Below are 27,121 nucleotides of genomic sequence, written 5' to 3'. Positions count from 1 at the left end.
CCAAGGTAATGTTGTTTGCCGTCGCTTAGAGATACTCAGGTTATTTTTTGCATTTCGCCTAATTACATAATTAGTCTTCATATATTTATTCGCCTTCTCAAGTAGTTTAATTAGATGAAAAGCGTCCATGAGAAAATTGTAGGGCAACATGAAAAACTACCGGTGCAGTTTTCTGTTGATCAATACGTACTACATAATAGTGTATTTTTTTCCGGGCGTGAAAGAAGCCCTCGATTACACGCAAAGTGCCTCGAGTGGCCAGTCGCGCGGAAATTGCGCGTGCATTCCCAAATATGCATGCAGTGAGCAATAGAAAGCTGTGTCGGTACTTTTTTTGTTGCTCTAGAGTTTCCTCGTTCACACTTTTGATCGAAGTTTAATATTTTAGAAGTTGTTTAATTAATTAAGACTAATTTTGTAATTAGGCCGGATGCAAAAGTAATACGAGCATCTCCAAGCGACGGCAAACAAAGTTACCGTGTTTCTGTCCTGCTGTGTGACATTTACATATTTTTTAAAATCTTGCTGCAGGATGGCTGGAACATACTACCTAGAGTGACTGCTTTTCGCAGCCACAATGGGGGTATTATGGGTGTGTTGGCCATCGGCAACGCCGCGCTAGGCACGCCGATTATCATTAAATCAGACATTGTTGTGCTTTTTCACTAAACGGACAGAACAGTTGGAAACGCCAAGTACTGATTACCCCCCTTATACCGCGTATAGCCTCAGGTGTTCACCTAAAGTGATGCCGTTACAGTGTCCAAACAAGAAAATACCCCAATACAAGAAATGCCCGTCGTAATCGCTATATATTTATATATATTAGGAGTAGCAGTGTGTCATTTAGTGTAGGAGTTTGCGCTATTAGGCTCGTTTATATACTCGACATTAGGGTTTATCTACTTATTATTGTCACCGCATTACCGTACCGTACTGTTATTATTATCACCGTACATGTATAGTGCTGTGCGCTAGATGATTGTGTATATGTGATTATTTTGCATTTTGTCACAACGTTTAATAAGTCATAACATAATTACGGCTCGTGCCCTTCTTTGTATTGTGTCTGTGATTTTTTCTTTAAGATCATGTAGCAACCAGGTCGTCTCAGCAACATCGCAACAATGTTCCTGTTAGAGTACTTGTAGCTCCTGTAAAGTGGTTTCTTTCGCAATATGCATCATACTGAGAAGGTGCACGCTTTACAGGAAGAATATACCTGAGCACCAGGCATAGGCGCACAGCTTTTCTACTTCATCTTTTACAGCGGCAGTAAGTGAAGGCCTGTGCCACGGTTATGTCCAAAGCTTCATGCATTTACGTCTACTAAGAGGGAAAGATGCCACTTCGCAGCGCCCTGCCAGCTTTCCCTCTTCGCTTCGTCTCTTGAAGAAAAGGTGGCGGAAGGTTGAGCAACCGCTTCTGTGCCCTTCTCTTCTTGTTGCGGTAGCGGAAGCCTTATTCACGAGAACCTTAGCCCAGCGACTGCAACCGCCACCACTCCTGTCTGGCGCGTCCGATTCATTCGCCGCTTCCCTGGAGAAAGGGAGAGACAGAGAGATCCCGTGTGGGTAAGAGGTTTCCGTCTAGGAGCAGCAGCAACAGCGGTCGCGCAGAGGCCATTGTCTGCCGTGGCGTCAGCTGTCGGCCCCTTGAAATGCACCGGAGTCTATTCAGCTTGTGTCCCATGGCGATTTGGCTGGTTCGCTCCTGCGGCCCGGGGTTTCCTGGGCTCAAGATAAAGGCATCGGCCTCGGCGTCAATTGAAGCTGCGGATTCCGAGCCATGGAGGACCCTCGAGCAGCCGCCGCCGGTGTTACCTTCCCCACCGCCCCCAAGCGGCCCTTTTCTCTTCATCAGCTTTCGCCTTTTCAAGTGGATGGACTCGTGCTCATGGGGTAGTGAGGAAAGGAAAATTTCCTGCAATATCAGGGTTCCTGCTTTGAGAGTAGCGTTTGTTGCAAACTTCCGTAAAGAAGAAACAATGATACCTTTCTTTATTTTATTAAATATCTATAGCTGCTAGGCCTGGTGAATCGCGCTCGCTCAATATTGTGCTTAATTTTACCATCGGCAAGTTTTCTCGCTGATCTTTCACAATGGACAAAACATATTAGCGAGGGCGTGGGATTCGTAAAGTACATCTCAATCTTCTCTCCAGCACTCTTTTTTCATGCATTTTTGTCACTGATGCAGGTTGCTCAAAGCCCCCTTTTGGATTGATGCATGGTTCGCTTTATCGACAGTCTTGGAATGGTCTTTTAACACGTTTCGCAACTTACTCAGTCAGCGATGGCCATACACGAATATTGGAAATATAGCGCCCAATATTCCCATACGGGAATATTGGGCGCTACGTTCACTGCAAGGAATATACGAAGGCTTCCAAGGAAACGCCGACCAACGAAATGGCGATTATTCTAATGACAGGCTATGTCTTTAAACACTGTACCTGAAAGACATACATCATTGGTATCGAAATTTCTTGTTACTATCTAAAACTACCCACTGTACGTTTGTGGTGGAGGTAGAGGCAAGAGTTTCTTTGTACATTTTTAGGTAGTTCTTGTTCAACTGATCTTTTAAAGGGTGGTTTACATAGCAGCTAGTCTGCTTATGATAGACATTTCTAGCCTTGCATTTCTTTTCTGCGTGAAATTACTTGCGAAAGCATCCAAGACCATGTTTCATAAATACTTTTTCTTTTAATTTCGTGTTTATTCTTTTTTTATCACAAGCTATAGCCCCGCTATTGCCGCGATTGGTCCCCCGCGGGACAAATGATGGTGAGTGCATAAAATCAGAGAGAATTATTTCTTACGAAATACGGGCCCTGATTGCCCGTGTACCGAAAAACACCACAGGTGCGTACTCAATTGATTGACGTGTTTTCTGAAATCTTCGTCAATGTTTCCAAAGTAGTCTAGTTTGCTACTCACTATATTCTTTCTGACCTGCTTAGCGCCCGACTATAATTTAATCTAACACTATAATATCAATAGAGTATACCACTTACCAATACTGCCAGTTTTATTAGCCGTTTCAAGCTTCGTGGCTTAGGTTTCTTCAATCATGGAGATAGAAAAGGAGGGAGAGAAGTAAAGGAAAAGTAGGTCAAGCAGACGCACGTCCAGTTTGCTACCCTACACGAGGAAAGGGGATTAGGGGTTCAGGGTATAAGCGCACCCACGTCAAGGAGGTGCAATTATGAGCCTACGGAATAAGCAATTCTCAAACATTTCTACACGGCAAGATATTTCGTCTTCTAGATAAGGCCTCTCCTCCCTTCAGACATGCTATACATGTCTGCAACGTACACAGCTTAACCTAAACCATGTCTAATTGGGATCCGAGTGAACGCTGTCGCCAGCCGTCCCGCAAGGAACGCAAGAAAGCGGTTTCGGCGGACAGGTGATGACTACATGGTGCATCCCATGCAGAGAGGCAGTGACGTAGATGTACGCGCTCTCGCCTCATCCATCAAAAACTCACGCACAAAACATCACGGAGACCGGCAACTCGCTAGATCGGAATCGGCGTAGGCGAGCGCACTGTTTTGCGCCCCGGGATGGGCATCGAGAGGGAGGAGCTGGACGGGTAGGGGGATGAGGGGAGATGAGGAGAATGTTGGAGGGCAGCATAGGAACATAATTCTTTATTTCAGAGTTTTTTTGAGATCGCGTTGATTGGCGCTCATTACGCATTCCCGCTCGGTCGCCGGAACTAGACTAATGCAGCGCGTGTCACGGACGCCTTGGCAGCCCTCTGCTGCAGTCGGATACATAACGACGTCGCTCTATACTCGTACTATAGCCGCGGTAATGGTGGGTGTTCCGAACGCCGGACGGCGCGCACAGTCCTCTCGACAAACTTGCTCGGCTCATGCCAGCAGCTTGCCGCGACGACCACGTGCCGAGACAGGGGACACTCTTCTCAGGGAGATGGAGCCTCTTAGTCTTAATGGAAGCGTCACAGCTGTTTGTTTGTGTATTAAAGACGAAGGCGATGCATAAATTGCGTGGTTTAGGAAGTACGGAAAAGGGGCGTGCGCTAGGCACCGACGGTCTGTTATTAGTACGGTTGGCGGTAGTTTGAACAGACTGCAGAGTGCGATTTATTTTCCTGCGAAGTATAGTTGTCCATATTTTTCATGCGCAAACGTAGATATAAAACAAATACTTAACAAAAAGCTTGCACGAAAGTTAGTTTCTTGCAGACACACTGTAGCTGGCTTCAAAGCTACACATTATTAGAGAGCTTAAAGTATGAACAGACAAAAATGGCAACATCGTTTTTATAATTTCTATCATCATAGCTTTACAACAATCACGATCAATTTGTCACTCCATAATTAGGTTCTAAGTATACCTGCGCGATATAAGCATTGTTTATGTACTTTTAGTGGGTTAAATCTATGGTTGCCAACTCTCGAGTGGACGAAGTCAGGACGGGGGACGGGGGAAGGCGGGGCGGGGGGGGGGGGGGTGAGGAGGTGGGAGGTGGCTTGCGACCACCGACTCTGTCAGTGCCAGGAGCACCCAGCCTGTAAGTGCAAACGTTGAACGATTTTCTTCAGTCCTACCGTGTCGCGAGTTACATACAACAATGAAAGTGCACTATAATTATCCTACCAGCACGGTTACCAACACGGTTCGAGGTAGCGTGAATGATCAGGGCCTACAACCGAACTAGAACCGCCACAAAAGCGAAACTGCCTCTGTGTTCATGATAATGCTAAATTAAATAAATTCTGCGGTTTTTACGTGTCAAAACCACAATATGATTACGAGACACGCCATAGTGGGAGGCTTCGGAATGCTTTTCAAACAACAACAACAACAACAACAACAACAACAACAACAACAACAACAACAACAACAACAACAACAACAACAACAACAACAACAACAACAACAACAACAACAACTTTATTTAGGTGAACATGCAAGACTGTTATGCGACATCTGGATCCCTAGCTACAGGACGGTTATGGATACATGCAGTTACATGAAGAAATATATGGGATTACGACACGGGCACAATAATTCTTGTTTTGCAATAAATATCAGAAACTTTGTGGGAAGAAGAAAGAAAAAAGATGGAAAAGCTACCAATAATAAACAATTAATTGTGCCGGCCATCGTAGGAGCGAAAGGGCCACGGCTCCCGCCGCCTCGGACGTGAGCCAGCCACCAGCAGTCAAAGGCGTTTGCTCAAATATCGGCACTGTCCCGCTAAATTAGGGACGGTCGGAACTACTAGTTGAATCTGTTCTGTATGTGGACATCTCTAATTTGACGGCGGTAAGCAAGAGGCTGAAACTTGGTGTTGCAGAGAGTCAGATATCGAAATACTCCTTGTACTTCATTATTAATTAACTTGTATACATTTCATAATCCTACCGAAACCTTTCCCCATTCTTTCTTCATGTATTTAAAGCCTTACCTCTTATTACCGGATATATAGATAGATAGATGAACTTGATTAAAAGAATAATCAGAAAAATCGCTAATGGTCGGGGCCTCCAGTCCAGGGCTCCGCTGGCTCTTGCCATCTTCTCAGCTCTCTGTATCAGCTTGAGCTGGTCGTCGAGGGCCGGGCTGGACAGCAGTGCCTCCCATTGCTCTCTCGTGGCGTTCATGTCGGGATGTTCTATGTTACGTAGTGTGCACTCCCACGTAATTTGGTATAGCATTGGTGTGACCCCATACCATGGGCGTTCGTCCCTGCAGGCTGTGGGGTGTATGCGATGTAATATGTGTAGGTTCGTGCAGATGCCTGTCTGGAGCCTACGCCAGGCAGCGGCATCCTCTGTCTTTAGATTTAGATGGGGTGGGGGATATCGCAAGCGACGCAAGTTCACAATGGCTCAATACTCGAGGTCGACAGGGTCCGGGTCTTCTGCAGCCGGCGTGATGAGTGCTCGGTTACGTACGAATGTACGGATGTACGAATCCTCGAGCTGCTCTGTCGGCCTGCAGGTTACCCGTGATGCCAGTGTGGCCCGGTATCCAGATGATGGTTTGGGTGGTGAAGTCCTCAGGGTCCTCCTTGAGTATTTGGGCTAATACTTGGGCAGCAGGTCTTCCAATTCTTCCCTGTGGTATAAACTTTTTTAAACAGGGTTGAAGTACCTCAGACAGGCTGGCCAACGTTTCGATAGGTGGACCTATCTTCGTCAAAGGCGGCCTCGTCATCCTCGGCGTGTTAGTTTTAAAGGGTTAGTGCAGTGACGTCACGTGCGGGTGTTGTCGCTGGCGGCTGGTTTTAAAGAGAGAGATTACGAGAGGGAACAGGCGCTGTCGTCCGACGTCTGTGAGCCTCATTCTCAAGACGAAGGGACAAGAGCGTGAGAGTGGGCACGCGGGGAGGAAAGAAAAGAAATAGAAGCAGAAAAAAGGGGAAAAAAAAAGCAGGGGGGTGCCAGGGCCGTACCAAGACACAACAAAGGGGGGGTGAAAGAAAAAGAAAGAGAAAAATGAAATCTTTAAGAAATACGGGGGCTTGGGAGCGTGTTGGGAATGCGAAAGGTTAGGAGGTAATCCGGGGGAGTCGTTGGCGGCATGTTTTTGAGGCATTAGAACGGCCGGTCAAGCAATAGGTCGAGTAATTTTGAAATAGTTAAGGTGGCGACGGGGAGTCTGCGGTGCAATGTGTGGGGTGATTGAAAGGCAGCGGCATGGTCTTTCAAGGGGCACTGCCCCACGCGCTTAACGTAGGTGTCGTTACGGCGGCATCTAGAAGGCGATGGTTGAGGCGCCGAAAAAGGCATATTGACTTCGGAATGTGTTGTCGAGGGGGTTTCAAAAAAAAAAGACTAAAAAAGGGGTGAGGGGGAAGGGGGGGGGCGAAATCGGTATAGCAAACAGGAGGGCGACGCGTGCAGAAGCGGGCGCGGGCAAGTGTACATGGAAGAAGGGGATCGTACACTTGGTAGGAAGTTGTGGCAGGCCTGGTGGGAATTCGTGAGGATCGTCAGTGGTTCGCTCGCGTGTTGGCCTTCGCGGATGGCTAACGCGATGGCGAGCTCTTCGGCTTCCGTAATCGTGCAGGGGCGGGTTGATGCAGCTGAGGTAACGTGGCCTCGGTGGTCGCATACCACTGCCACTGCGCCCTTGTTGTTCGTCCCATACATGGCGGCGTCCGTAAAACTGGCCGTAGTATTGAACCTGAATGCTTTCTCCATGTATTGGGCCCTTGATCTCCTCCTGCGGGAGTGGAGGTAAGGGTCCATGTTGCGTCTTATCGGAGCAACGTGATACCTGTCCTGGACGTGACGACGTGTCGAGCAGGTTTCTTGGGTTCGTGTTGTTATAGCTGGGAACTCCAAGGTTTGTAGGACCTGTCGGCCCATGTGAGTCCGCGCAAGTCTCTGTTGTTGTGAGACGTAAAGGGCTTCTGTCAGTTAGCTGAGATTGTTGTGCAACCCTAGCGCCATTAATTTTTCAGTCGGTTTACTCATCAGCAGGCGGAGAGTGGTTTTGAAAGCCATCCTCAAGAGTGTGTCGGCCTGCTTCGTCTCGGACTGTGTGAGATGGTAGTAGGGCAAGCTGTATGTGATTCTGCTCACCACCAGGCTTCTGACCAGTCGGAAAGTGTCCATTTCCTTCATGCCTCTGTTCTTGGATGTTACGCGGGAGATCATGCATGATATCGCCTTAGCACTGGTTTTGAGAAGTCTAAGGGTGTGTGTGGCCCACTGGTTTGACTGCAGCCACATGCCCAGCTTCCTGAGGAATGGCTTCTCTGGTATGAAGCCCCCGTTGAGGCGTACCTCGAGTTTTCTTGTTGGATCTGCGGGGTCTGTGTGTTTACCTCGGCCTCGCCAGACTCGTAGAAGCTCAGATTTCTCGGGGGAGCATTGTAGACCCCGTTGGCTGACGTATTCTTGGATGAGATTTGCTGCAGTTTGCAGCCGTTCTTTTTTTTTCAACGAGGGACCCTGTTGTGGTCCAGAGTGTTATGCCATCTGCGTAGATTGCGTGCCGAAGACCTGCTACCTCCTGCAGTTTGCTTGTGAGGCCGATCTTGGGGACGTTGAACGACGTGGGTGAGATGACAGCACCTTGTGGTGTGCCCTTTTTGGGAGGGTGGTACACTCGAGTCTGATTCTCTCCCATCTTAAGCTCCGCCATGCGGTGGCTCAGGAAGCTCTGAACATACTTGTACGTTCACTCGTCACAGTTGGTGTTGACCAGCTCTTCTGGGATTCCTTGGTGGCTGACGTTGTCGAAAGCCCCTTTGATGTTGACTGCTAGGAGGACGTGTTCACTGCAGCGGTTAACATTGCTGAGGACTTCTTCCTTGATTTAGGGTAGCACATCTTGTGTGGACAGGCATGCGCGGAAACTGAACATGGTGTCCGCAGGTGTTTGTTATCTTCTAAGTGTCTGTGTAGCCTCGTGTTTTTAATTTTCTCATACACCTTGCCGAGGCACGACAAGAGCGAGATGGATCTGAGGTTTTCAACTGCCAATTTCTTGCCCGGTTTGGGGATCATGATTATTCGTACGTATTTCCACATCGCCGGCGCCATACCTTGTTCCCAGGACGAGCCAGAGCTACCGCACCCCGTGACAAATTACAAAGACATCACCCAAATGTACAGAGGCGGCAGATGTGGGCTTCCCCGTCTGCATCCGCAACTCAGCCGAAGGCAGCAAACGATCGTGCGACGCGCGCAAGCAGGGTCGCTAGCACATCCCATGCTCTTGCGCAAGATGTTCCCTGCAGAGCATGACACTTCATGCCCGTTTTGCAGACTACCGGAAGGAACTCTATCACACATCCTTGCAGAGTGCACTAAGCTCAAGAATCCCCCACCACCCTACCCCCACCTTGCCCAGCCCCAACCCCCCCCGAGTAATGGCAGACCTTGTTGTCCAGCCCCGACCTACCAACCCAGCTCGCGCTGGCGGTTAGGGGCATGGAACTGCTGGACGCATAAGGGACCTGAGAAGAAGGTTCCACCCCATCTGGTGCCAGTGCGCACCAACCTTTATTAAGGGCTCAGTAAAAGTTGATTCTCTCTCTCTCTCTCTTCCAGGTTGGTTGAGAAAGGCCGTGAGCGCGGAGATAGACTTGTAACTCAGGTTTCTGGTCATGGAGTTCGTTATCTGGCCTGTGCCCGCCAATGTGTTACTGGTGGTGGCTGTGATGACCGCTCTCATTTCGTTTCCTGTGATATGTTCGTCCATTAGTGGGTTGGGTTTCCCTGTGTAGGGTGTTTTCCATGGTTGTGTGGGAGCGGGATCTTCATAGCACTTGGTCTTGATGGCATCGATGAGGTCTTGTCGGTTACGTGGGTCTAAAGGTGTGTAGTAACCGCTCCAGAGCCCTGTGTCCTCGTTTGGTTTTGGTGGGGTCCAGCAGACAGGTCGCGGGACACTGACGGGAAGACAAATGTCTACGCCTGGCTGATTTTGTGCGCAGGCGTAAAATGCGCACCACACCAAAGAAGAAAGCACTAAGCGCTTTGGTCATTAACTATTTGGACTCGGTCAAACTAGAAATACAACCTCAGCAAGAAACGCCGTTCGAGATTCGTCGAGCGTGCAGCTTTTCCCTCTGCTTAATTGCTAGCCGAGAGCCATCGACGACGAAGTATAAAAGCTAATAAACAAGTACGATACGACGAACAGTTTCAAGCAATACCGGTGCTATGGTGGCCTTAAAAAGAAAAAAAAGAAAAGGACCGGCAGTCGATTTCAAAATAAGCCGGGCCAGATTAGGCCTCGTAACACTAAACAAGGATCGCTCATGGACTCAGCAGTAAAGCAGCTCGCGCGCGCCCACAGAGAGAGAGAGAGAGAGAGAGAGAGAGAGAGAGAGAGAGAGAATCAACGGGCAGTCGTCGTGGGACAAATATCAGCCAAGAGAGAGAAATAAAACTGCGTGGTGGAGGAGGGTAAGAAAAAAAATACTGAAAGATAGATTAAAAAAGAAAGCGTCGAACTACGTAGTGCGGGAAGAAACATGCTCACGGCGACAACCCGACCGAGAACAAGCGGGTCGCGCGCTTCTGCGACCTCTCTTTTTACGATGACAGTCATAAAACGGAGTGGAGCCGACCGGCCGAGTGGGAAGCCGAGTAAGCTCGCCTCTCGAGCCGGGAATATGCACGACCGTTTGCTGCCTGGTCGGTCTCTGCGTTCGCGTTAGAACTTTTTGTAGTGCGCTGACCCCTTCCGCGAGCGAGCTAGCTTCTTCCGCGGCAGAGAGGGTTCGACTAGTTTGAGATCCCGATTTCGCGATGAAGGGGTGTTTTGCGACAGGAGGCGTATGCTTCTATACCGAAGCACTGCGCAGGAAGACGAAGAGGTAGAAATGAAGAACGAGCAGTCAGTTCTGACGTAGACAGTGCGTGCTGTACAGTGAGAAAACGAGACCAATTACTGCGAGTCGACTGGCCACCACTGATCAGAAAATATTCTCGTCGTACATTGAGATCATTAAGGGTATACTATATGTGCACTGATATCCTGTATATTTAGCGCACTTTTAATGCTTAATAGCAAAAAAAGAAAAGAACACGTAGTAATATATAGATGGACAAAAAAAGATAGTGAGGAACATGAATAACGTAAACACACAAGAAACGTAATCATGGCGTTGAATGGGATAGAAATGACAGTAGAAGCAAAATAAATGAAGCCAAAATTTAAGCTGTAAGTCTCACCACGTTAAGCGTGTTATGTTTTATTGACGCTGCAAGAGAGCTTCGTCACCTGGCACGCAAGCTCGCTTTAACCGAGTGGAACTAAACCCTTCGCTCCAACTACCACCTCCACGCGGGCTTCACCGACCTGAGGCATCGCTTCTATACCGGCTGTGGTTGGAAGTGGCTTTCATGAAGGCGTAGACTACTTTGATTGGAATCGCCCACATTGCCACATGCGACGTCTACGGCGTGGAAGAGGACATCGAAGATTTATTGTGCCATTGTCATCGACTTCAGTCGCAAAGACAAACATTATCTATCGAATTGCGACGACTGGAAGATCGGCCGTTGTCTGTGCAGGTGCTACTTGAAGATCGTCTCCATCGGTCGTCGGCCCACACAGCTATCTTTCTGGAGGGCAACTGGGCTATGTGAGCGCCCTTGACTAATTAAGCCCTCTGCGTGCGTGCGCGAGTTGACCGCGGCTTTCCTCCCCCTTGCCTCGTCTTCTCTATCTTATCTTTCTATTCCATCTTTCCCGTCCGCCAGAGTAGCGCAGCCAACCAGACACATTTCTGGTTAACATCCCTGCCTTCTCTCTTTAATTCCTCCTCCTTATCCTCTTCTTCTTCTACCTCCTCCTCCTCTTCCTCCTCCTCCTTCTATTGACGTTGACGCTCCGACGCAAGTTTCGTAAACGTTGCTTTTACGTCAGTCTACGCTCTCACATCAGTGTTATACAAACCTAACTTACGCTGCACGCGTACATATTAGCTTCTAAAGGCACAGAATCTTGTTAGCGTGAAAATATCAAATTTCGGCAGTAGGCCAGGGCTGCATGTTTTGGATGACGGCGTCTGTCTTAGGACTCAACCACTAAATGAGAAATGCGAATATCGGTACAAACGACCACCGATAACCACGTGTGTACCAATAATGCACCAATTACGCACCAACTAGCCGAAGCCACAGTACAATTTCAAGGATATCATCCGGGCCATCGCATCTTCGTTGACAGTAGAAATTTTCCCTGTCGAATAAAGGAGGGCACAATAAGTTCGTTTACACGCACAGAAAAAAAAACAGAAAAAAAAACGAGCTAGTCTTTTCAGATGTTGAGCTGATCCAGACCGACTCGACTTCGTTTACATGGATCTTGCCAAGGTGGTTAGGCGAGTCAACCCACCCTTTGCAGACGTGTTGACCAAACTAGCCTCGAAGCTCGCTAGGCCTGGCCCACCAGCGCTTACCTGAAATCGACGACCGGATTTTGGCCCGAGAAGCCGACTCGACCCTACTTTATGTGGTTCATGTAACGTAGCTATTCTAGGAGTAATTCATCGGTGAGCAAAGGTACGTTTCTGTAAGGGTAACTCTACCCCCTAACCACACCATCTTTTTCGGCACAACCTCTTCCAGTACCGAAGCAATGGGGAAAGTCGTCCCTGCATGTTGCGTCTCTGGAAGCCGGTGTCCTCTTCGAAAGCTATGACTAATGGGACTAAATGTCTGCAAAACCAGAAAGTCAATTTCGCGCCTTCGTACTTATTCATCAGTATTGGCTTGCTTTCTGCGCCGGCCTTTGAACCCATCCTTAGCAGTGCGCTTCCTTACGTCCATCGTTATCGGCACAAGTCGGCCAAACTCCAGCGCACAACTCAGCACTCGGGCGGCTTGACACAAGGGAACGGGCTGTATACCGAGCCGTAAACTGAATATCCGCATTTCCTCTCCGGCTTTCTGCGTCACACGACCTGGCGTTCTGTGCTCTCGTATACACACTGCGGATACGCGCGCCTGTTTGCTTTCGTGACTACTCAAGCAGGGCGTGTATCGTGGCACCTTCCTCGAAGCGTCTTCGCAGCGTTTACCTCGCCAGTGTAACCATACACGGCTTCGGCGCCGCGCCCTCACGTTGACTTCGCGCGCGCAGCTTCGACGAGCATTGGGCCGCTCGCCAGTGCGCTTGCCCCCGACCGGCGTGCGTCGTCGGCGGAGCGTGTGGCGCCAAGCGGCCCATAGCCGGCGCCGTAAGCGACGTAGGTACCGGCGCGTGGGTGGCGGGCCTATTGGGTGGGGGGCACCGAGCGGCGAGGTTTGCTTGTGCCGGAAAAGTCTGATTGGGTGCGCTGCGCCTCTGGCCTTTGTTTGCCCTCAATCACGCGGGGGTCAACATGGACCCCCTCGCGCTAACCTTGCCGGCTGGCTGGCCTCACAGCGGCCCGCATACGACCTGGACTCTCCGATGTGGGTTTGTGCGTGTCTGTGCGTTCGCTCGGCGTTTGTGCCTGAGAGCGCGGGGCAGTGCCTGGCTGCCCCCCCCCCCCCTGCCTCTGTTTCGAATCCATGCCTCGCTGTCTCATCAAAGCGATACCCGGCGTCGTGGTGCCTGCGAGCAGTATCGTTCCTTTGCTCGGTATCGCCCGGCGAGGCACAGCCCGTTTAAGCAAACCGGGATGTCGCGAGCTGTGCGTGGTGAGCATGTATTTGCGGGAAGCTGCTGTTCTTTCTCTTTGTTCGTGTAGCAGTTATCAGTAGCGGGCAGAATGTTGTACGATTTCCCGATCCTCCCAGAAAGACTCCCTCTTGGCCCTCGTTACGTTCGCAGCGTTCTTTCTAGCAAATATTTACGTCGGCAAAAACTAGGCTACGAGGTCCGCGGCGTTTGTGGTAACCTGTGCTTAGGAGCAGAGTATATCTATTCTTTATAGCCTCCAAAAAGACACACACGCACGCACGTACGCTCTGTTCCTGTAGCCGTCCTTTTTTGATTCTGTTGACTGCAACTGCTGGGTGCCAGCAGCCGGCTTATTACACGCGGTATTTTGACCTTGTATTTTCGTGTTTGCACGGCGGAAGCACTATTGTAACCGTGATCAAAATATAGGTGCCAGAAATAGCGAAACCCGAAGCACGGTATAGCTTTTATTTTCCAGGTATTATTAGCTGTGTTGCACTTTATCCGACGAGTTGACGCTCAAAGGTGGTATTGAATTTCTCTCAGCGTGGGAGAAAGGGCTTTAATTTGTGAACTCAGCAAGCAGGCTAGTCTGTGGGGAAATGGTGAACTCCAGCGCCGTAAACGGCAAGAACCAATGAAAAGCGACGTGAGCCGATAGTGCTGTAGTTTTTCGTAGGTCAGTGTGAGCTGTGTTTTGTAGCAGAGTGACTTTAGATACTCGTGTGACGCGTGTGACTGCTTCCACTTTCGATTAGTCGCAGCTAAAATAGTGTAGGCGGCGTCTGTGATCAATTGCGGGGTGAACGGTAAATGTGGTAATGGGAAAAGTCGTCGAAGTGTCGTAGTGCGCCACCGAGACCTGTAATGCAAGAGAAGAAGCGTATAGTAGCACTGCCATTATGATGTTGGGAAAGATCACTCTGTATTCATCAGCGCCGACGTAAACTCCCACCTTTTTCACGTGATAAAGTACGTGAAAGCTTAGTTGGTCGTCGCGCACTGCTTCGAATGTTGTCTGATAGCCTTGTGAGGCTGTGACTGAATTATTTGTGCATAGTGTTTGTGGCTTTTCTTAACACAGGGGGAAGACAAGGCCTGCTACCTTTTCTCACTTTCGATTAACTTCTTGCACACTGTCTTAACTCCCTTCCCACTTCGCAGAACTCTAAGCAACGTGTTGTTAGTTATTTACGTCCCAACAGTGTGCACTTATGTTCTACCTCCCTTCTGAAAAACGGAGTAGGTTCGAAATTGTGGCATAAATACACGTAGTGCCAAATAGCTGCAAAAAAGAAAGAAAAAAATATTTGTATTGATAGCAACCGCGGCAACGTTTGCAGTTTGCGCGGTTGCTAAAAAATGAAAAGGAAAAAAGGGGGACACTTCGGCGGACATAGAACTCACACCAAAGTAAGGGTAAGGGAGTCACTCTATCAGCAGAACTAAGCTAAGAGCTCGGAGATGGCTGGGCGACATATTGAGAAAAAACGCACGCACAGTGAAAGTTATGTCACACAAACGCGCGTTTTAAGGCACTTGGGTGTTTGTGCGCTTATCATAAAACACAGAACGTCGCAATATATTGTGTGTATTGATACGAAGGCACTAAGACAAACACGCAAACGCAGGACGAATTAATTAATTAATTAATTAATTGCTTAGTCAAGTAAACAGGCAGAACTGCAAAAAAAGAAGAAAAAACGTACTTGCATTCTTTTAAATGAGAGAAAGGTACCGCGGGCTTTTAATTAAACGTAAATAAAAAGTCTGTCTGCTCGTATCTCACATATGTGTTCTTAAACCGTAGCGCACAGCGAAATTAGGAGTATAGTAAGCAAACTGAACATGCTTGGAATACGTTACAAACAGTAAAATGCGCCAAATGCGCCAAATATCAGTGAGAACTGCTACAGCTTAACAACTTCCCTAGCCGTGCTTCCTATACAGAAAAGGCAGTATTTCTAAAGAGAAAAAAGGAAAAGAAAGATAACAAGAACTAACGTAATTATGTTAACCCTTCTTAAGCACCAATTGTGCTTCTTGCAGATAAAATAAGTTAGCATGTTATTAAAATTCCCTATAAACTAGAACATTTAGGTCAAGTGTGTTGTTTATTTCTTTTTTTTAAATATTTGTTTAAATAACGCCTTTCGAAACTTTTTTCTGGTGGAGAAGCGATGGTTTCGAAGATATTTTTCATCTCACCGTGGACGCTCGAACCAAGTTGGAAGGAGCAGAATAGTCCGAGTGAGTACTGCAGTAAATGTGATTTAGAAAATTCTTCAATGTTAACTCTTTCAGGGGCTTTTGCAATTATTAAAAAAAGTAAAAAAAGGGAATGAAGCTGCCTTGAAATCGAAGCACCTCAGTAATAGAGAGAAGTGACGCTCCAGAGTACTGTACGGACGTAAGCAGCGCCATCTTCGATCATGAAAGCCGGCGCTTCTGAACACTCTGTAATCTTCGGTCGAAACGACATGGCCAGAGCGTGAACAAAAGAAAGAACGACAAGCGAAGAACATAACCTGAACGGAATTTTACGCTCGCCTCAAAGTTTTTGTTCCTTATACTTTATGCTTCTTATCTACTTCGTTGCGAAGAAGGTATAAAATAAGACTTTTACGGGCATACCCAGAAAGTAAGCGCTGGTGCTAGCTTTCGCGAGCACCTTTTTAGTTCGCAGTCTAGCTGTATTCTGCGCTCATCGATTACGTGGCTTTAAAGCGAAAATAAAGAGCAGGCAGCAAAAGAAAGGCAAACGGTGCGTACTAGAGGCACTTCAGACACGTTGTTATAAACGCAAACGATCGCCGAGAGCAGAGGGAAACGGAAGCCAGTATGTGAAATAAATGAAACTATACTTCGCACAAGAATGACAACGAGAAGCACAGAAGGGGAACAAATTCTGCCGGGAAGGAAGCACGGATAGTGAGTATTGACGGCTTGAGATGACGATAACAACCTCCCCGCTCCTTCGGGGTAGTGGGTAGCTGGGCTCGGCTTTTCGCCTCGCACGATGGGCTAAACTTGAGGAAACAACTGACGGACCCACCCACGGACCGACCGAATGGTCACCGCGAGGGGGAGCTGAACATGGGGGAGGAAGCCCTCCGAAAGAAGCTTCGACCAAACGAACCACGTACACACACAGACGACGAGGTGTCCGTGAAAGGCAACGCGCACACGTGGAGGCGCCAAACGCGCAGAAGAAATAAAAACAACCCTCAATCGGAGCGAAACACGAGTCATTAAAAGAAAAGAAAAAATGAAGAGGTCTAAGAAAGAGAAGAAAAGAGAAATGCCGGCATGGTGTTCCTCCAGGTTGGCTTCGATTTTCACCTTTTTTTCCTGACGTATACATGGTCCAGCAAGCCAAGGGCGTCGTCGTAACGCCAGCGGCTTCTGTGGAACTCTATTTTCTTTTTTTCCATGACACAGGCGAGAGAGAAACTGTGCTTTGGTTAGCGGTCACACAGTCGGCGTTGGGCTTGTAGGGTCCCGCATGAGGAGGGAGAACGGTGGGTGACTTTTTGGTTTCCCCTCTTTGCGCTAACCCAACGGGGATGAAAGAGAGAAAGAGAAGAGAACTAGAGGTCCGCCAAACGGACGGACGCACGGAAGGACAGCCCGACGGGTGCCGCAGTTTCACTGGCCAAATAACGGGTTGTTCTCGGGGCCGAGATGGGTCCGTCAGAGAGCGTGATTGCAGGGTTGCCAGACCGTTAGGATGAATCTCGGGTGCGCCCGGGACAAATTGCGCCAGACAAGAGATTGCAGTGACTGCGGAGCGGCGCGCCGAGCCGCGCGCCCAGGAGACGTCGCTCGCCCCCTGCGCGCTCCCGTTTCGGGATGGCTACGAGAGGATCTGGCCTCGAGAGGAGGGTACGCCTCTTTTTTTCGTCTCCCTTCTGGCAGCCGCAGCCACCGCCGCCGCTCAAACTCCGCCGTCTTGGGCCAACTGCCCGAAAAGGACACCGTCTCTCCACACTCTTCGTCTTCTTCTTTATTCTTGCCGTCTCCGACTGTTCCTTATTTCTGGGAGTCATCGCTTTTGTCTCTTCTTCCCCTCGTTGCGCTACGTCTGGGACCACTCGGCCAGCGGGCAGCCATCCATCAACTTGTGGGTTGAGGAACGGCGGCTTGACAGCAGCGGGAAGAAAGAAAACTATATATAGAAACAGGAAGACGCGTAAAGAGACGGAGTAAAAGGGGGGCCAGCACAGAAGCGGGACCTAATGACCGGCTTTGCCGGACCAGTTCCGCGCCGTAATTATTCTCCGGGAGCAGCCAAGGTCGGGCGTTTTGTTTCGCAGGCTCCGCCTCTTAGTCGCTTTCAACGGCTCCAGCTTCGCGCGCCTTCCAGAGGGAGTGATGCCCACGGAGAGAGAGAGAAAAAAGGAGCAATTAAATTGCCCGCTTCCCTAAAACAGCACGGCCGAACTATCCGGATCGTCTGATGCCGTGACTCAGAGGAGAAAACGGAATCGACACAATAGGTTGGCTCAAGGAAGAAAAGGGAGGCAAGGAAAGCATACGTGTCCGATTCCAACTCACTGCCATGTCGACAATGTATTCGAATGGGAAGGGACAAGAGAAGTCAACATTCCCCTTTGTCTTTGTCTTTTCTTTTCATCTGCAAAACGCCTCTGAAAGTGTAGTTGTTGGTGGAGACTCGGCGAGTTGTTTACTTGGACGAACAGAATAATTGCGCGAAATCGGACGCACATCCGGTGCGTGTTAGTTGTTACATACACTTAGCATTGTTAATATCTGATATATTTACATTGTTAATCTGACACTTTCATTTGGAATAGCTGTGACGTGCACTAAATATGACTGTGAGCAGAAAAAAAAAAGTGCTGGAAGGCAAGCATACATATGGTTAGAATAATGGAGAAAGAATTGGACTATATATATAATACAGAGGGGCATTTTAATGGGGCTGGCATATGAGGAGAGAGAAAATTACAAAATCCTAAATTCGTGTTTCACATCCTCTTATGCAAGAATTGTTTGTAACAAAAACAATTAGACCCTTCTCAGGCTGGACATATTATTAACGAATGCGGCAGGCCAATGGCAAAAGGCACTTACGATTACGAACAAAGAGATTTTTTTTTAATTCGACCTCGGCTTTCCTAACACCTAGTCCAGAGTTTTTTTAGTTCAGTACGGATATTACGTGTTCGCTCAAAGCTTCTCGGCAGTTTTGACCCGGGCAATATATGAATTATGGTCACAGTAATTACAGTGACTCCGAGGAGTACTTATGTCTGCGCAAGTCGGTGCGACATACTGCAAGTTCAAACAGCGGCATAAGACGACCACAAAGAACACTTATCCCCCCAAAGAACCATCGCTGTACTGCCAAAATAAAAGGGGTCATCATGGGATAAAGATCCAAGGTGGCGCTGAAGGAGACGACTGACGATATTCCGCCACGCGCGCCTTTTGAAACAATGGCAGAGAAAGGACAGGCTGGCTTGTGCGCTTTCGCGGCGAAAACAAATTTTCAAATGACCTGTGTCAATTCCTTCCACTGCTTTTCTTAGGCTATCCAAAGGTAGGTCTGCTAATTTGCTAGTGGCCAATTTCTTGCACTTTTCTGGATCGAATGAAATGCACCTGAAGTTCTTTTGAAGAGCTTTGATTGCCTAGACATGGAACATACGCAACAAATCCACTGTTTTTACCTGCGTGTGGAATGCTGAGATTGCTCGATTCGAGATAATTGGCGATGTCCTTGAATGGAGTGTTTCCTTACATATGGAAGGATCGAATGAATAAACACCTTTTGCAACTAGCTGGCCTCTTTCATCTTCTGCAGCCCAATGGCCCACGGTCCATACCAAGGCTAATGCCTTTTGGTGCAGTTTAAACTTGCAGTATGTCGCACCAACTTGCCCAAACAGAAGTACTCCAAAGTTAATGTTGTAGTTGTCTGGGTTATTTTACAGCCTCGCAGGTCAAGGAAGACCGTGCATTTACTGGTGTCAACATGATCGCCATCCTAACATGCCACCTCCGCTCGATTTCGTCCTACCTCAAAAGAAGACTTGTTCCATTGGAAGGGCAGACTCCATTTGACGGTATGGTGCCTTCTTGTGGACATGCGAAGAGCATCTGCAAGTGAATGAAATAAGATAGTCATAAGAAGCCAACAAACATTGACACCAAGGACAACTCAGGGGAAATTACTTGTACTTACTGAATGAATTAAAGAAATGATAAATTAATGTATATGAGCATCTCGGTTAACCCCTTTTCTTCTCGTGAAATCAGATGGTAGAGATAATTTTGACCGATTCAAGATTGTCCTCGTGTTCTCAGCCTGGAAAGCAATAAACCGTTGAAATAAGGCCGACAACTTCATGCCTGCAAGAAGATGGCCGCGCAGGCAACTGAGTCTTTATGGCAACACTTCGAGCTATCACTCCCTACTCAGAATAATGTTAGAGCAAGCGGCTGTGCTCCAGTGCCACTGTGCTCGGGAACCTTCCTGGAGAAATGCAGCGAACGCTGAGCGAAGGCCCAATGTTTAGCTACGAACCTCGCAAAGAATGACGTCACCTTCTGGCCTTGGTGCGAACCATGACGGATTATTCTGCAGAAGATAAGAGGCCGGCTGGTTGAAAATCCCGTAGGTTGAACATATCCCGGCTGGTTGAACATATCCCGTAGCAATATGTTCCGTCAAGCAAGCGCAAAGTAAACAAGAAGCCTCCAGAAAACCTTCTTTCAAGGACGTCTCCAGTTACCTCGAAGCAAACAATCTCAAAAATTCCACAAGCAGATATATACAGTGGATTTGAGATGTTGCCGAAAGGAATGTTCCACGACAAGGTGCTTAAAGCCATTCAAAAGAACTGCAGGTGCATTTCATTCGATCGAAAGGACACATGTGTTTCGGAAATATTTTTCACGGCGAGAACCCACAAGCCTGACTGCCCTTTCCTTGCTATTGATTCAGAAAGGCGCGCGCTGTAGAATATCGTCCGTCGTTTTCTTCAGCGCCACCATGTATCTTTACTCCGCAAGTGTTCTTTGTCTTCGTCTTCTCGTGCTGTTGAAATTCGTAGCTAGATCTCACTGGAATGAGTTGGCGCACAATGGACTAAGCGCATCCGTGCCTCTTTTGCTTAAGAAAAATCGTACAGAAATGAAACTTAAATGAATGTTCCAGCACGCAGAGCAACACGACAACGAGAAGTACTCCCTCAAGTCAAAGAACGAAGCACAGAAAGAGTGCGTCGAAGAACTCGAGAGCGCGTGCGCGGACAATAAAGAGCCGAACAGGTTAGTTTGGTGCCCAGCCATATTTCGTCAGCATCTTTCTAACACTGTCCCGAAGGCATACTTCGCTACGTGACCGAATAAAAAGGTTGCTAGTCGTTGCCAAATTCTTGGAGTGCCAATTGCGACGGCGGTGCGCTGGCATGCATGCATGCATGCCGTGGCGAAGGGCCATTGAGACTGCTAAATGAAGCGCATTCACATGACTTCACATGGCTTTGACTTCTGTTAGCAGTGCTGCAGTTTGTACCAGAGCTCAAAATTAATCAGCTGGTAAAATGGGCGTGCAAAAACTATGGAGTTTTACAGGCCAAAACTACGATCTGATTATAAGGCAGGCCACAACGGCGGACTCCAGAAATTTGGACCACCTGGTGTTCTTTAATGTGCTCCTAAATCTGAGTACACGGTTGTTTTCGCATTTCGCCCCCATCGAAATGCGGGCGCCGTGGCCGGGATTCGGTCCCGCGACCTCCTGCTTAGCGGCCCTACACCATAGCCACTTAGCTACCATGATGGGTGGTAAAATGCGCACTTCACCAGTAGGTGTATTCACTCTCGGCTGAGCAAAGATTGATATGAAACGAGTGGATACTGGCAAAACGACTTAAGTGCTGTTGACGATGAATGCTTTCGTTTTTTTTACGCTAGTTACTCGCTCACTGACTCACGAAATGAATGAATGAATGAATTTCAAGTTGTGGTGTAACATGCACGTTCGGTGGAAACAGTTGAGTCAGCTTTGCGTCATTCCATGCCGAAGCTTAGTCTATAATATAGCAATGAACGCAGGGAAATTTCTTGAAGACAGTGCTGCAGTTTCTACCTTAATATTTATTTTACGCGCATGTCAGGCAACGGCTATGCGTAAGAAATACTACTGTCGCCGCCGTGAATTAGCCCGCTGGGTGGATTCGATCAAGAAGCAGGCCGGGAATCCTCGAGCGTACAGCAGTAAATAAGAGGTACAGAATCTTTTCCTCACAGATGTGAAATAAAGAACCAGTGCGTACACTAAGCTCGCCTCCAATAGCAAAGGCTGATGCGATAATCAACGTCAGAGTTAAAGCTAATAACAATACCTCTTGTTAAATTAGCTGCACAGCTACACTGTCTTGAAATTAGCGCAGACAGTAATTGTTCTTCACGTCTTTCATGTCGCTCTGCATGCCTTGCTCATCAGAGGGTGGAAACTCTTTAAAGTTCTTGTTGGAGTGACGACTGCTGCTCACAATTTACATGGGACGTACTTTATGAAATTATTTATGGAATGCACGCATGCCGCTACTACACGCGCTTGCACTTCGAATTTAAACAGCCCATTCATTCTACACAGAATTCGAACAGCACTTCATTCTACACAGGCTTGTTGCAGCATTCGCATACACTCGGGAACACCTCGACACACATTACGAAATGAAGTCTACAAGGCAGCTGTGTCAACACAGCTCCCTCCCAAAGCCTTCCACACATACGAGATGCAGCGAGACTACGACATTCGCGACTGTTTGAACAACTATTTCACGCCAACAAAACTACCGAAATTCTACGCCTGGAGTCATTTCACTGAAGTATGCGTTGACATCGGAGCTACTATATTTACAAATATCCATCGGCTCCATTCTTCGCAAGTGGCCTAACACAAACACCAGCTATGCAGCTATTTCACAACAGTTGCCTCTGTTATTCTTTATCGACAAGTTGTAACATCGACGATATCGTCACCCCGCAACTTCTGTCATTTATGGGAATCATTCCATAGCTGCACTGGTGCTATATCGAAACCTCTTGTATTATTCAAAGCCGGCGTTTCAGCGCTGTAAAGTCACGCAAGTGCAGATAGCGCATGAATGTAAATGGAGACGCGTGCGTCGTAATCATGCTTTTTACGAAGCATACGGAACACGAGCATCAGCCTACCTAGACAGTGCCACAGACAGAGCTTACTCGCCTTCTGCCATTCCGTAGGTATCGGTTTTATCTGATTGATGTAGGGAGTTCAACATTGCAACTTGACTCCTCGACTTCAAGAGCGAAGTACTCCAAAGTGAATATGACCTTCTTCAGAGTTCCAACTCTTCGGGCTGCGATCAGACTTGTACACGTTACAGAAGAAGGGCAACCGATTACAATAAGAATTACTTCATTCAAAAGCGTAATTGACCACAGTTACCAATTACTGCCGGGAAAAAATAATTGAGGAATTAGTCCATAGTAATCGATTACTTCTATCTTCCTTTCCTGCGAATTTTTATTAACATTGCACAGATGCAGTAAACAGAACTAGCTGGCCTGGCTTTTCAGTGCGTCCTCTGCAGCCCTTCATACACTGCTTATTTGCGCTGTCAATTGCTTGTCGGTCAACGGTCCTTATTTTTGTTGCGGAGACATCAGCAGTGACCCTGAAAACTTGGTCAAGGAGGGAAAAAAGTGGGAAAGAGAGGGAAGCTAGCCAGTTCGCTCGATGTGCGCTTTCGTAGGTAGATCGGTGTTGTGAGTTTGAGGGATTTTGCCCACGATATTGCGGTTGCCCATCATCTTGGTCCTGTATGAAGCGCAGCGATTCATTGATGCTGGGAATTGGGGAAGACGCTCCCAATGGGGCCCAATGAAATACTGAAAAAAAATATTCTTTATGTGATTTAATATCATTGACATCCTAAGTGGCCTTCTTAAACATAGCAACACCAACACCTGGTCATTTCTTTGACGAGCATTTGGTAGAACGTCAAGATGAGGAAACATATACCGAGGCCATGGCTTTGCCTATCTAAACATGCGGCTGCGTGGCATATTCTTGGTGGCCGTTCCGCCGTAGTTTTCGCCAACTTCAGATTCCCGAAGGAGCGCCGCTTGTTGCAGATTGTCTCGTCAATGAAATAATTGGCTGCACGTAATTGGTTACTGAAAAAAAATAATTGAATTTCACTGAGCGTTACTGACTAGACAAAGTAATCATTGAATTGCCACATTACTATGAAATATAATTGATTGCACGTAATAAATTACGTGTAATCCGTTACACATAAGTCTGACTCTGACTGACGTGACGTGCCAGAAACAGTGCGTTGTGTTCTCTGCATTTGCCGCCTCGCGTGAACGCAAGATGGTTGTTTCTCTATACAAAATCCGCAATCGCACTTTTGCTAAGCAGGCACTACTGCGCCCTTGGACAGAGAGCACATGCAGTTGCAGAGCAATTGGCACGTTACTTGCCATTCCCGCACAACAAAGGACTTTCCTCACGGCTGTGAAACTTCATCTGAAGGAAAATTTGTTCATGCCTTCTTTCCATATCGTCACCACCTGATAACCCTCTTTCTCTACCCTTCCCTTTCATCATGGTCATCTTCATCCTATTTTCATGCCCACTGCAGGACGAAGGCCTCTCGCAACGATCTCCAATTACCCCTGTCGTGTGCTGGGTGATTGCAAATTGGGCCTGCAAATTTCCTCATTTTATCACCTAACCTAATTTCCCACCTTCCTCGACTGGGCTTCCCTTCTTCCCTTTACAGTATTCCGCCGCAGTCAACTTCCTGGCGAGTTCTGTGTCATTCTCTAAATAAACTTCTACCTTTCTCTCTCGTTAGCGTGAAGAGTTCTTAAATGATGTACATCCAAAACTCAGCCAATGGTCGTTTTTGGAATTCAGAACCTTGGCCACCGTACTTAAGGTGTGTCGGTAAGACGCGGTGCAATATCTTCACTCTTCAGTATACGTTCTAAGTGCTATCATAGAATGAGTTCCTTCAGTGTATGCGTGCGTCGACAGCGTCGTGACTTGATGAATGCAATATGACCCTGATCGATTTCTGGGGCTCCAGCGTCTGCACAGAAAACGTGCACGCATGTACGACATGCCACTTTAGTCGTACGGCCTGTTTGGCGAAATGTTTCAGAATGTGCGGCGCATAACATGCCGCACGTTGGATGTTTCTGGTGGTTCAGTTGTTTGAGATAATTTTGGGCCCTTTAGTATAATAGCCAAACTTTGGCTGGTGACTACGCTGTTTTCATCGCTGTTTACAATGTCCTAACTGGTACAAAGGATGAACTGCAGACTACAGAGCATTCGTAGACCAGTTTGAATAGTCTTGAGATAGAGATCCGATTGGCACACAGCAACTTCTAAAAGCGTAATTTCCTTTGTTTTTGTAAATTATTCCGCACCTGAATCGAAGGAAGGCTTCGACGCACCGACACGCTCTACTGATGCACTCATAATATAATATATACCGTAGCGCAAGCATCACCTTTCTGTTAACTTAGAGACTACTATGCGGACTGCAGCTTGACACAATTCCGCGTTACTATTAAGCAAGGAACACGAGGAATCAGCATATCCCATAGAAAACCAGCATGGTAAAAATAGACAATGAGTGAAGCGACAGACATCCCATTTATGCAGGCTTTGTGAGAAGAGCAAGTTGCATTACCAATATGGACTTAGAGAAACCATATGACACCTAGCTTTCTCTCCTAGTAATTAGGGGAACTTACGTTTGTCTTTTGCGACACTAAAGACATTAACGTACATATTATCCATCTATAAAAATCGTCGGTCGCGCCTCTCTGACTGACGAAAGAAGCAAGAAGCTACAATTTAGGGTCGTTGCCTACATAGCTGCTCTTATACTATGGTATAGAATTGGCTGTCAGCTGGCGCGCGCCGGAATTATTAGACATCAAAGTCTGCCGAGTCCGAAAAATTGACGAAAGCTTTAAAACAAGAAAATAATAAAAAAAAAGCGGGGGGGGGGGGAAGAGCCGATATATACGACGCTTGCTTCAAGTTTTCCTCTCGAGCATCAGCGTGTTGTGAAGCTTTTTTTTTTTATCTTAGGTCAGCAATCTGCGGCGCGCAACACGCGCGATTTTTTGGCGACCACGAAAGAGCCCTTTCTACCGCTGTGCAAGGTTATTTTTCTCTGCTGCCTTGCGTCGCCAGCACTGTCGCTCTCGGGACGCCGCATTCTTGCGTGTGCGGTTAGATTTGTTGCTCCACTTTGCAATAACGCGAATCGCAGTTGTCTCTGGAAGGGCGCAAACTTTCTCGCCCCGCCGTCGTTCCTGCGCTGCCATCAGCAGCAGCAGCAGCAGCAGCAGGGGTCACAGCGGTGACGGCGAAGGTTCGGAATCACGAGGAACGCTGAGGCAGCTTCGCGCACAATCCTCGTCATCCCAGGCTCCGTTCCACCCTGGCCCCGTTTATTGCTCGGCCAGCGGTTTGCCACGGCGTACAGTCCGTCTCATATTGGATCCACCGCTTCCTTTCACCAGTGCGCTGCCGCGGCAGCAGCGGTGGGGTTCCCGGTGTGTGTACGACGATATCTATTGCGTCCCGCCGCACCCTTCAGCGCCCAGCCGTTGTCCCGCAGCACCCTTGCGCGGCATTCTCGAAAGTTCGGAAGAAAAGTTGGGGCGTAAATTTGTTGCGAGTGATTTCGATCGAGAACGTTTGGCTTCTTAATTTCTTGCTTTTATAATATTTCCGCTTCGCGAAAAGAATTTTGGGACAAGAAGTTTTGTTCGAGAGATACGTTTGTAAATTGATACTTTTGAGTACATGTGTTACTGAGCAGATTGATGCGATCTCTTCAAGTTCGCCCCCCCCCCCTCCCGGTTCAGTGATAAAAAGAAGTTGCCTTGGTCTGGAGCAGGTGCAACATAGTTATGCAGTAGTGTGCGGAGAGGATGAAGATGGCGTGCGCTGCTAAGCACAACAAATATTCAATAAAGAAAACTTTCACACACTTAAATGTGCTTGGTTTGTATGATAGTTACTGCACTTGGCCTTATTAGGATGGAAAGAATGAGCTTTTCTTTTCGGTGAATTCTGTAGTAAGTAAACATGATGATAGCTGCGAAAGGTAACACAAACGCTGCATGAAATATATTTTATCAGAGACTGTTGTCCAAATATTGTGTCAAATATTTGGTGTAGCAGGTAGTCAGAATCAATACAGTTTTCAGCTGCTGCTCCTCTCATAGCAGCTGTAATTCGAGCTCGCTGTCGTGCACAATAAAATTTTTACAGCCTTAAGGTTAATGGAGTTAGCCACGGGACAAATCAGCCCCCTTAAGGGTGCAATATTGATTGCTGTGTACGTTGCTCCACTATATGTTTCTCAACAGGCGTCATGAGCGCTCTTTTCGCACTGAAGAGCCTGCACAAATCAGACGAATAACTTGGCACTTTGCATCACTTAAGTTTGATCTAATGGGTAAAAAAACGTCAATTCACATTTCCTTGCTCAGGACGGTTAATTTTTAGGGTCCCGCTTGGGGATACACACACTCGGGAACATGTGGATTCAGCCACATATGTAGTCTCCTGGATTTGGAAACAACTGGAATGACGTGTGGTCCCGACTTGCTCGAAGTGACTCAGCTGACACAATTGTGCCAGCCTCCGATTCGCTGCGACTCACTCGTACTCAGGCTCACACTCTCATCGTACTCGCTCGAGTTGTTCACTAAGGTTCAAATTCACTCCCACTCTGACTCACTAGGGCTCACTAAGACCCAAACGCAGGGGTGGCTCTAAGTCATACTCAGTAGGAGGGAGTTCGCCGACCGGGGCTCACACCTGTCTATGCAGAGTGTGTCTTGTTGGCCGTACAAGTGGCGGTACATCAGTGCTAGGGAGGTGCCTCGCTGTTGTCCCAGTTAGATTCACCACACAAGTAAATTTTAGAGCA

At 47.7% G+C, this 27,121-nt stretch overlaps 2 protein-coding genes across 5 annotated transcripts in view; both read left to right on the top strand.

The window, feature by feature from the left end:
* LOC135896232 (lachesin-like) overlaps nt 1-27,121 on the top strand; it is a 348,730-nt gene that overhangs the window by 112,280 nt on the left and 209,329 nt on the right. The window lies entirely within an intron of this gene.
* On the top strand, nt 4,819-25,541 carry LOC139052646 (vacuolar protein-sorting-associated protein 36-like). Its single transcript, XM_070529724.1, has 3 exons — nt 4,819-4,939; nt 20,315-20,420; nt 25,448-25,541. Exons 1-3 carry the CDS (start codon nt 4,819-4,821, stop codon nt 25,539-25,541), a joined length of 321 nt encoding a protein of 106 aa, XP_070385825.1.

Source organism: Dermacentor albipictus, chromosome 1, assembly GCF_038994185.2.
Source record: "Dermacentor albipictus isolate Rhodes 1998 colony chromosome 1, USDA_Dalb.pri_finalv2, whole genome shotgun sequence".
Classification (NCBI taxonomy): Eukaryota; Metazoa; Arthropoda; class Arachnida; order Ixodida; family Ixodidae; genus Dermacentor; species Dermacentor albipictus.
This window is presented reverse-complemented; position numbering and strand designations above follow the sequence as displayed.

Bases quoted from the DNA above. Each gene is read 5' to 3' on its own strand.
- LOC139052646 (XM_070529724.1), top strand. From the start codon at position 4,819: ATGCTTTTCAAACAACAACAACAACAACAACAACAACAACAACAACAA. The intron at 4,940-20,314 runs GTGAACATGCAA...TCCAGCACGCAG, and splicing joins ACAACAACAACTTTATTTAG to AGCAACACGACAACGAGAAG. The intron at 20,421-25,447 runs GTTAGTTTGGTG...CGCGAATCGCAG, and splicing joins GACAATAAAGAGCCGAACAG to TTGTCTCTGGAAGGGCGCAA.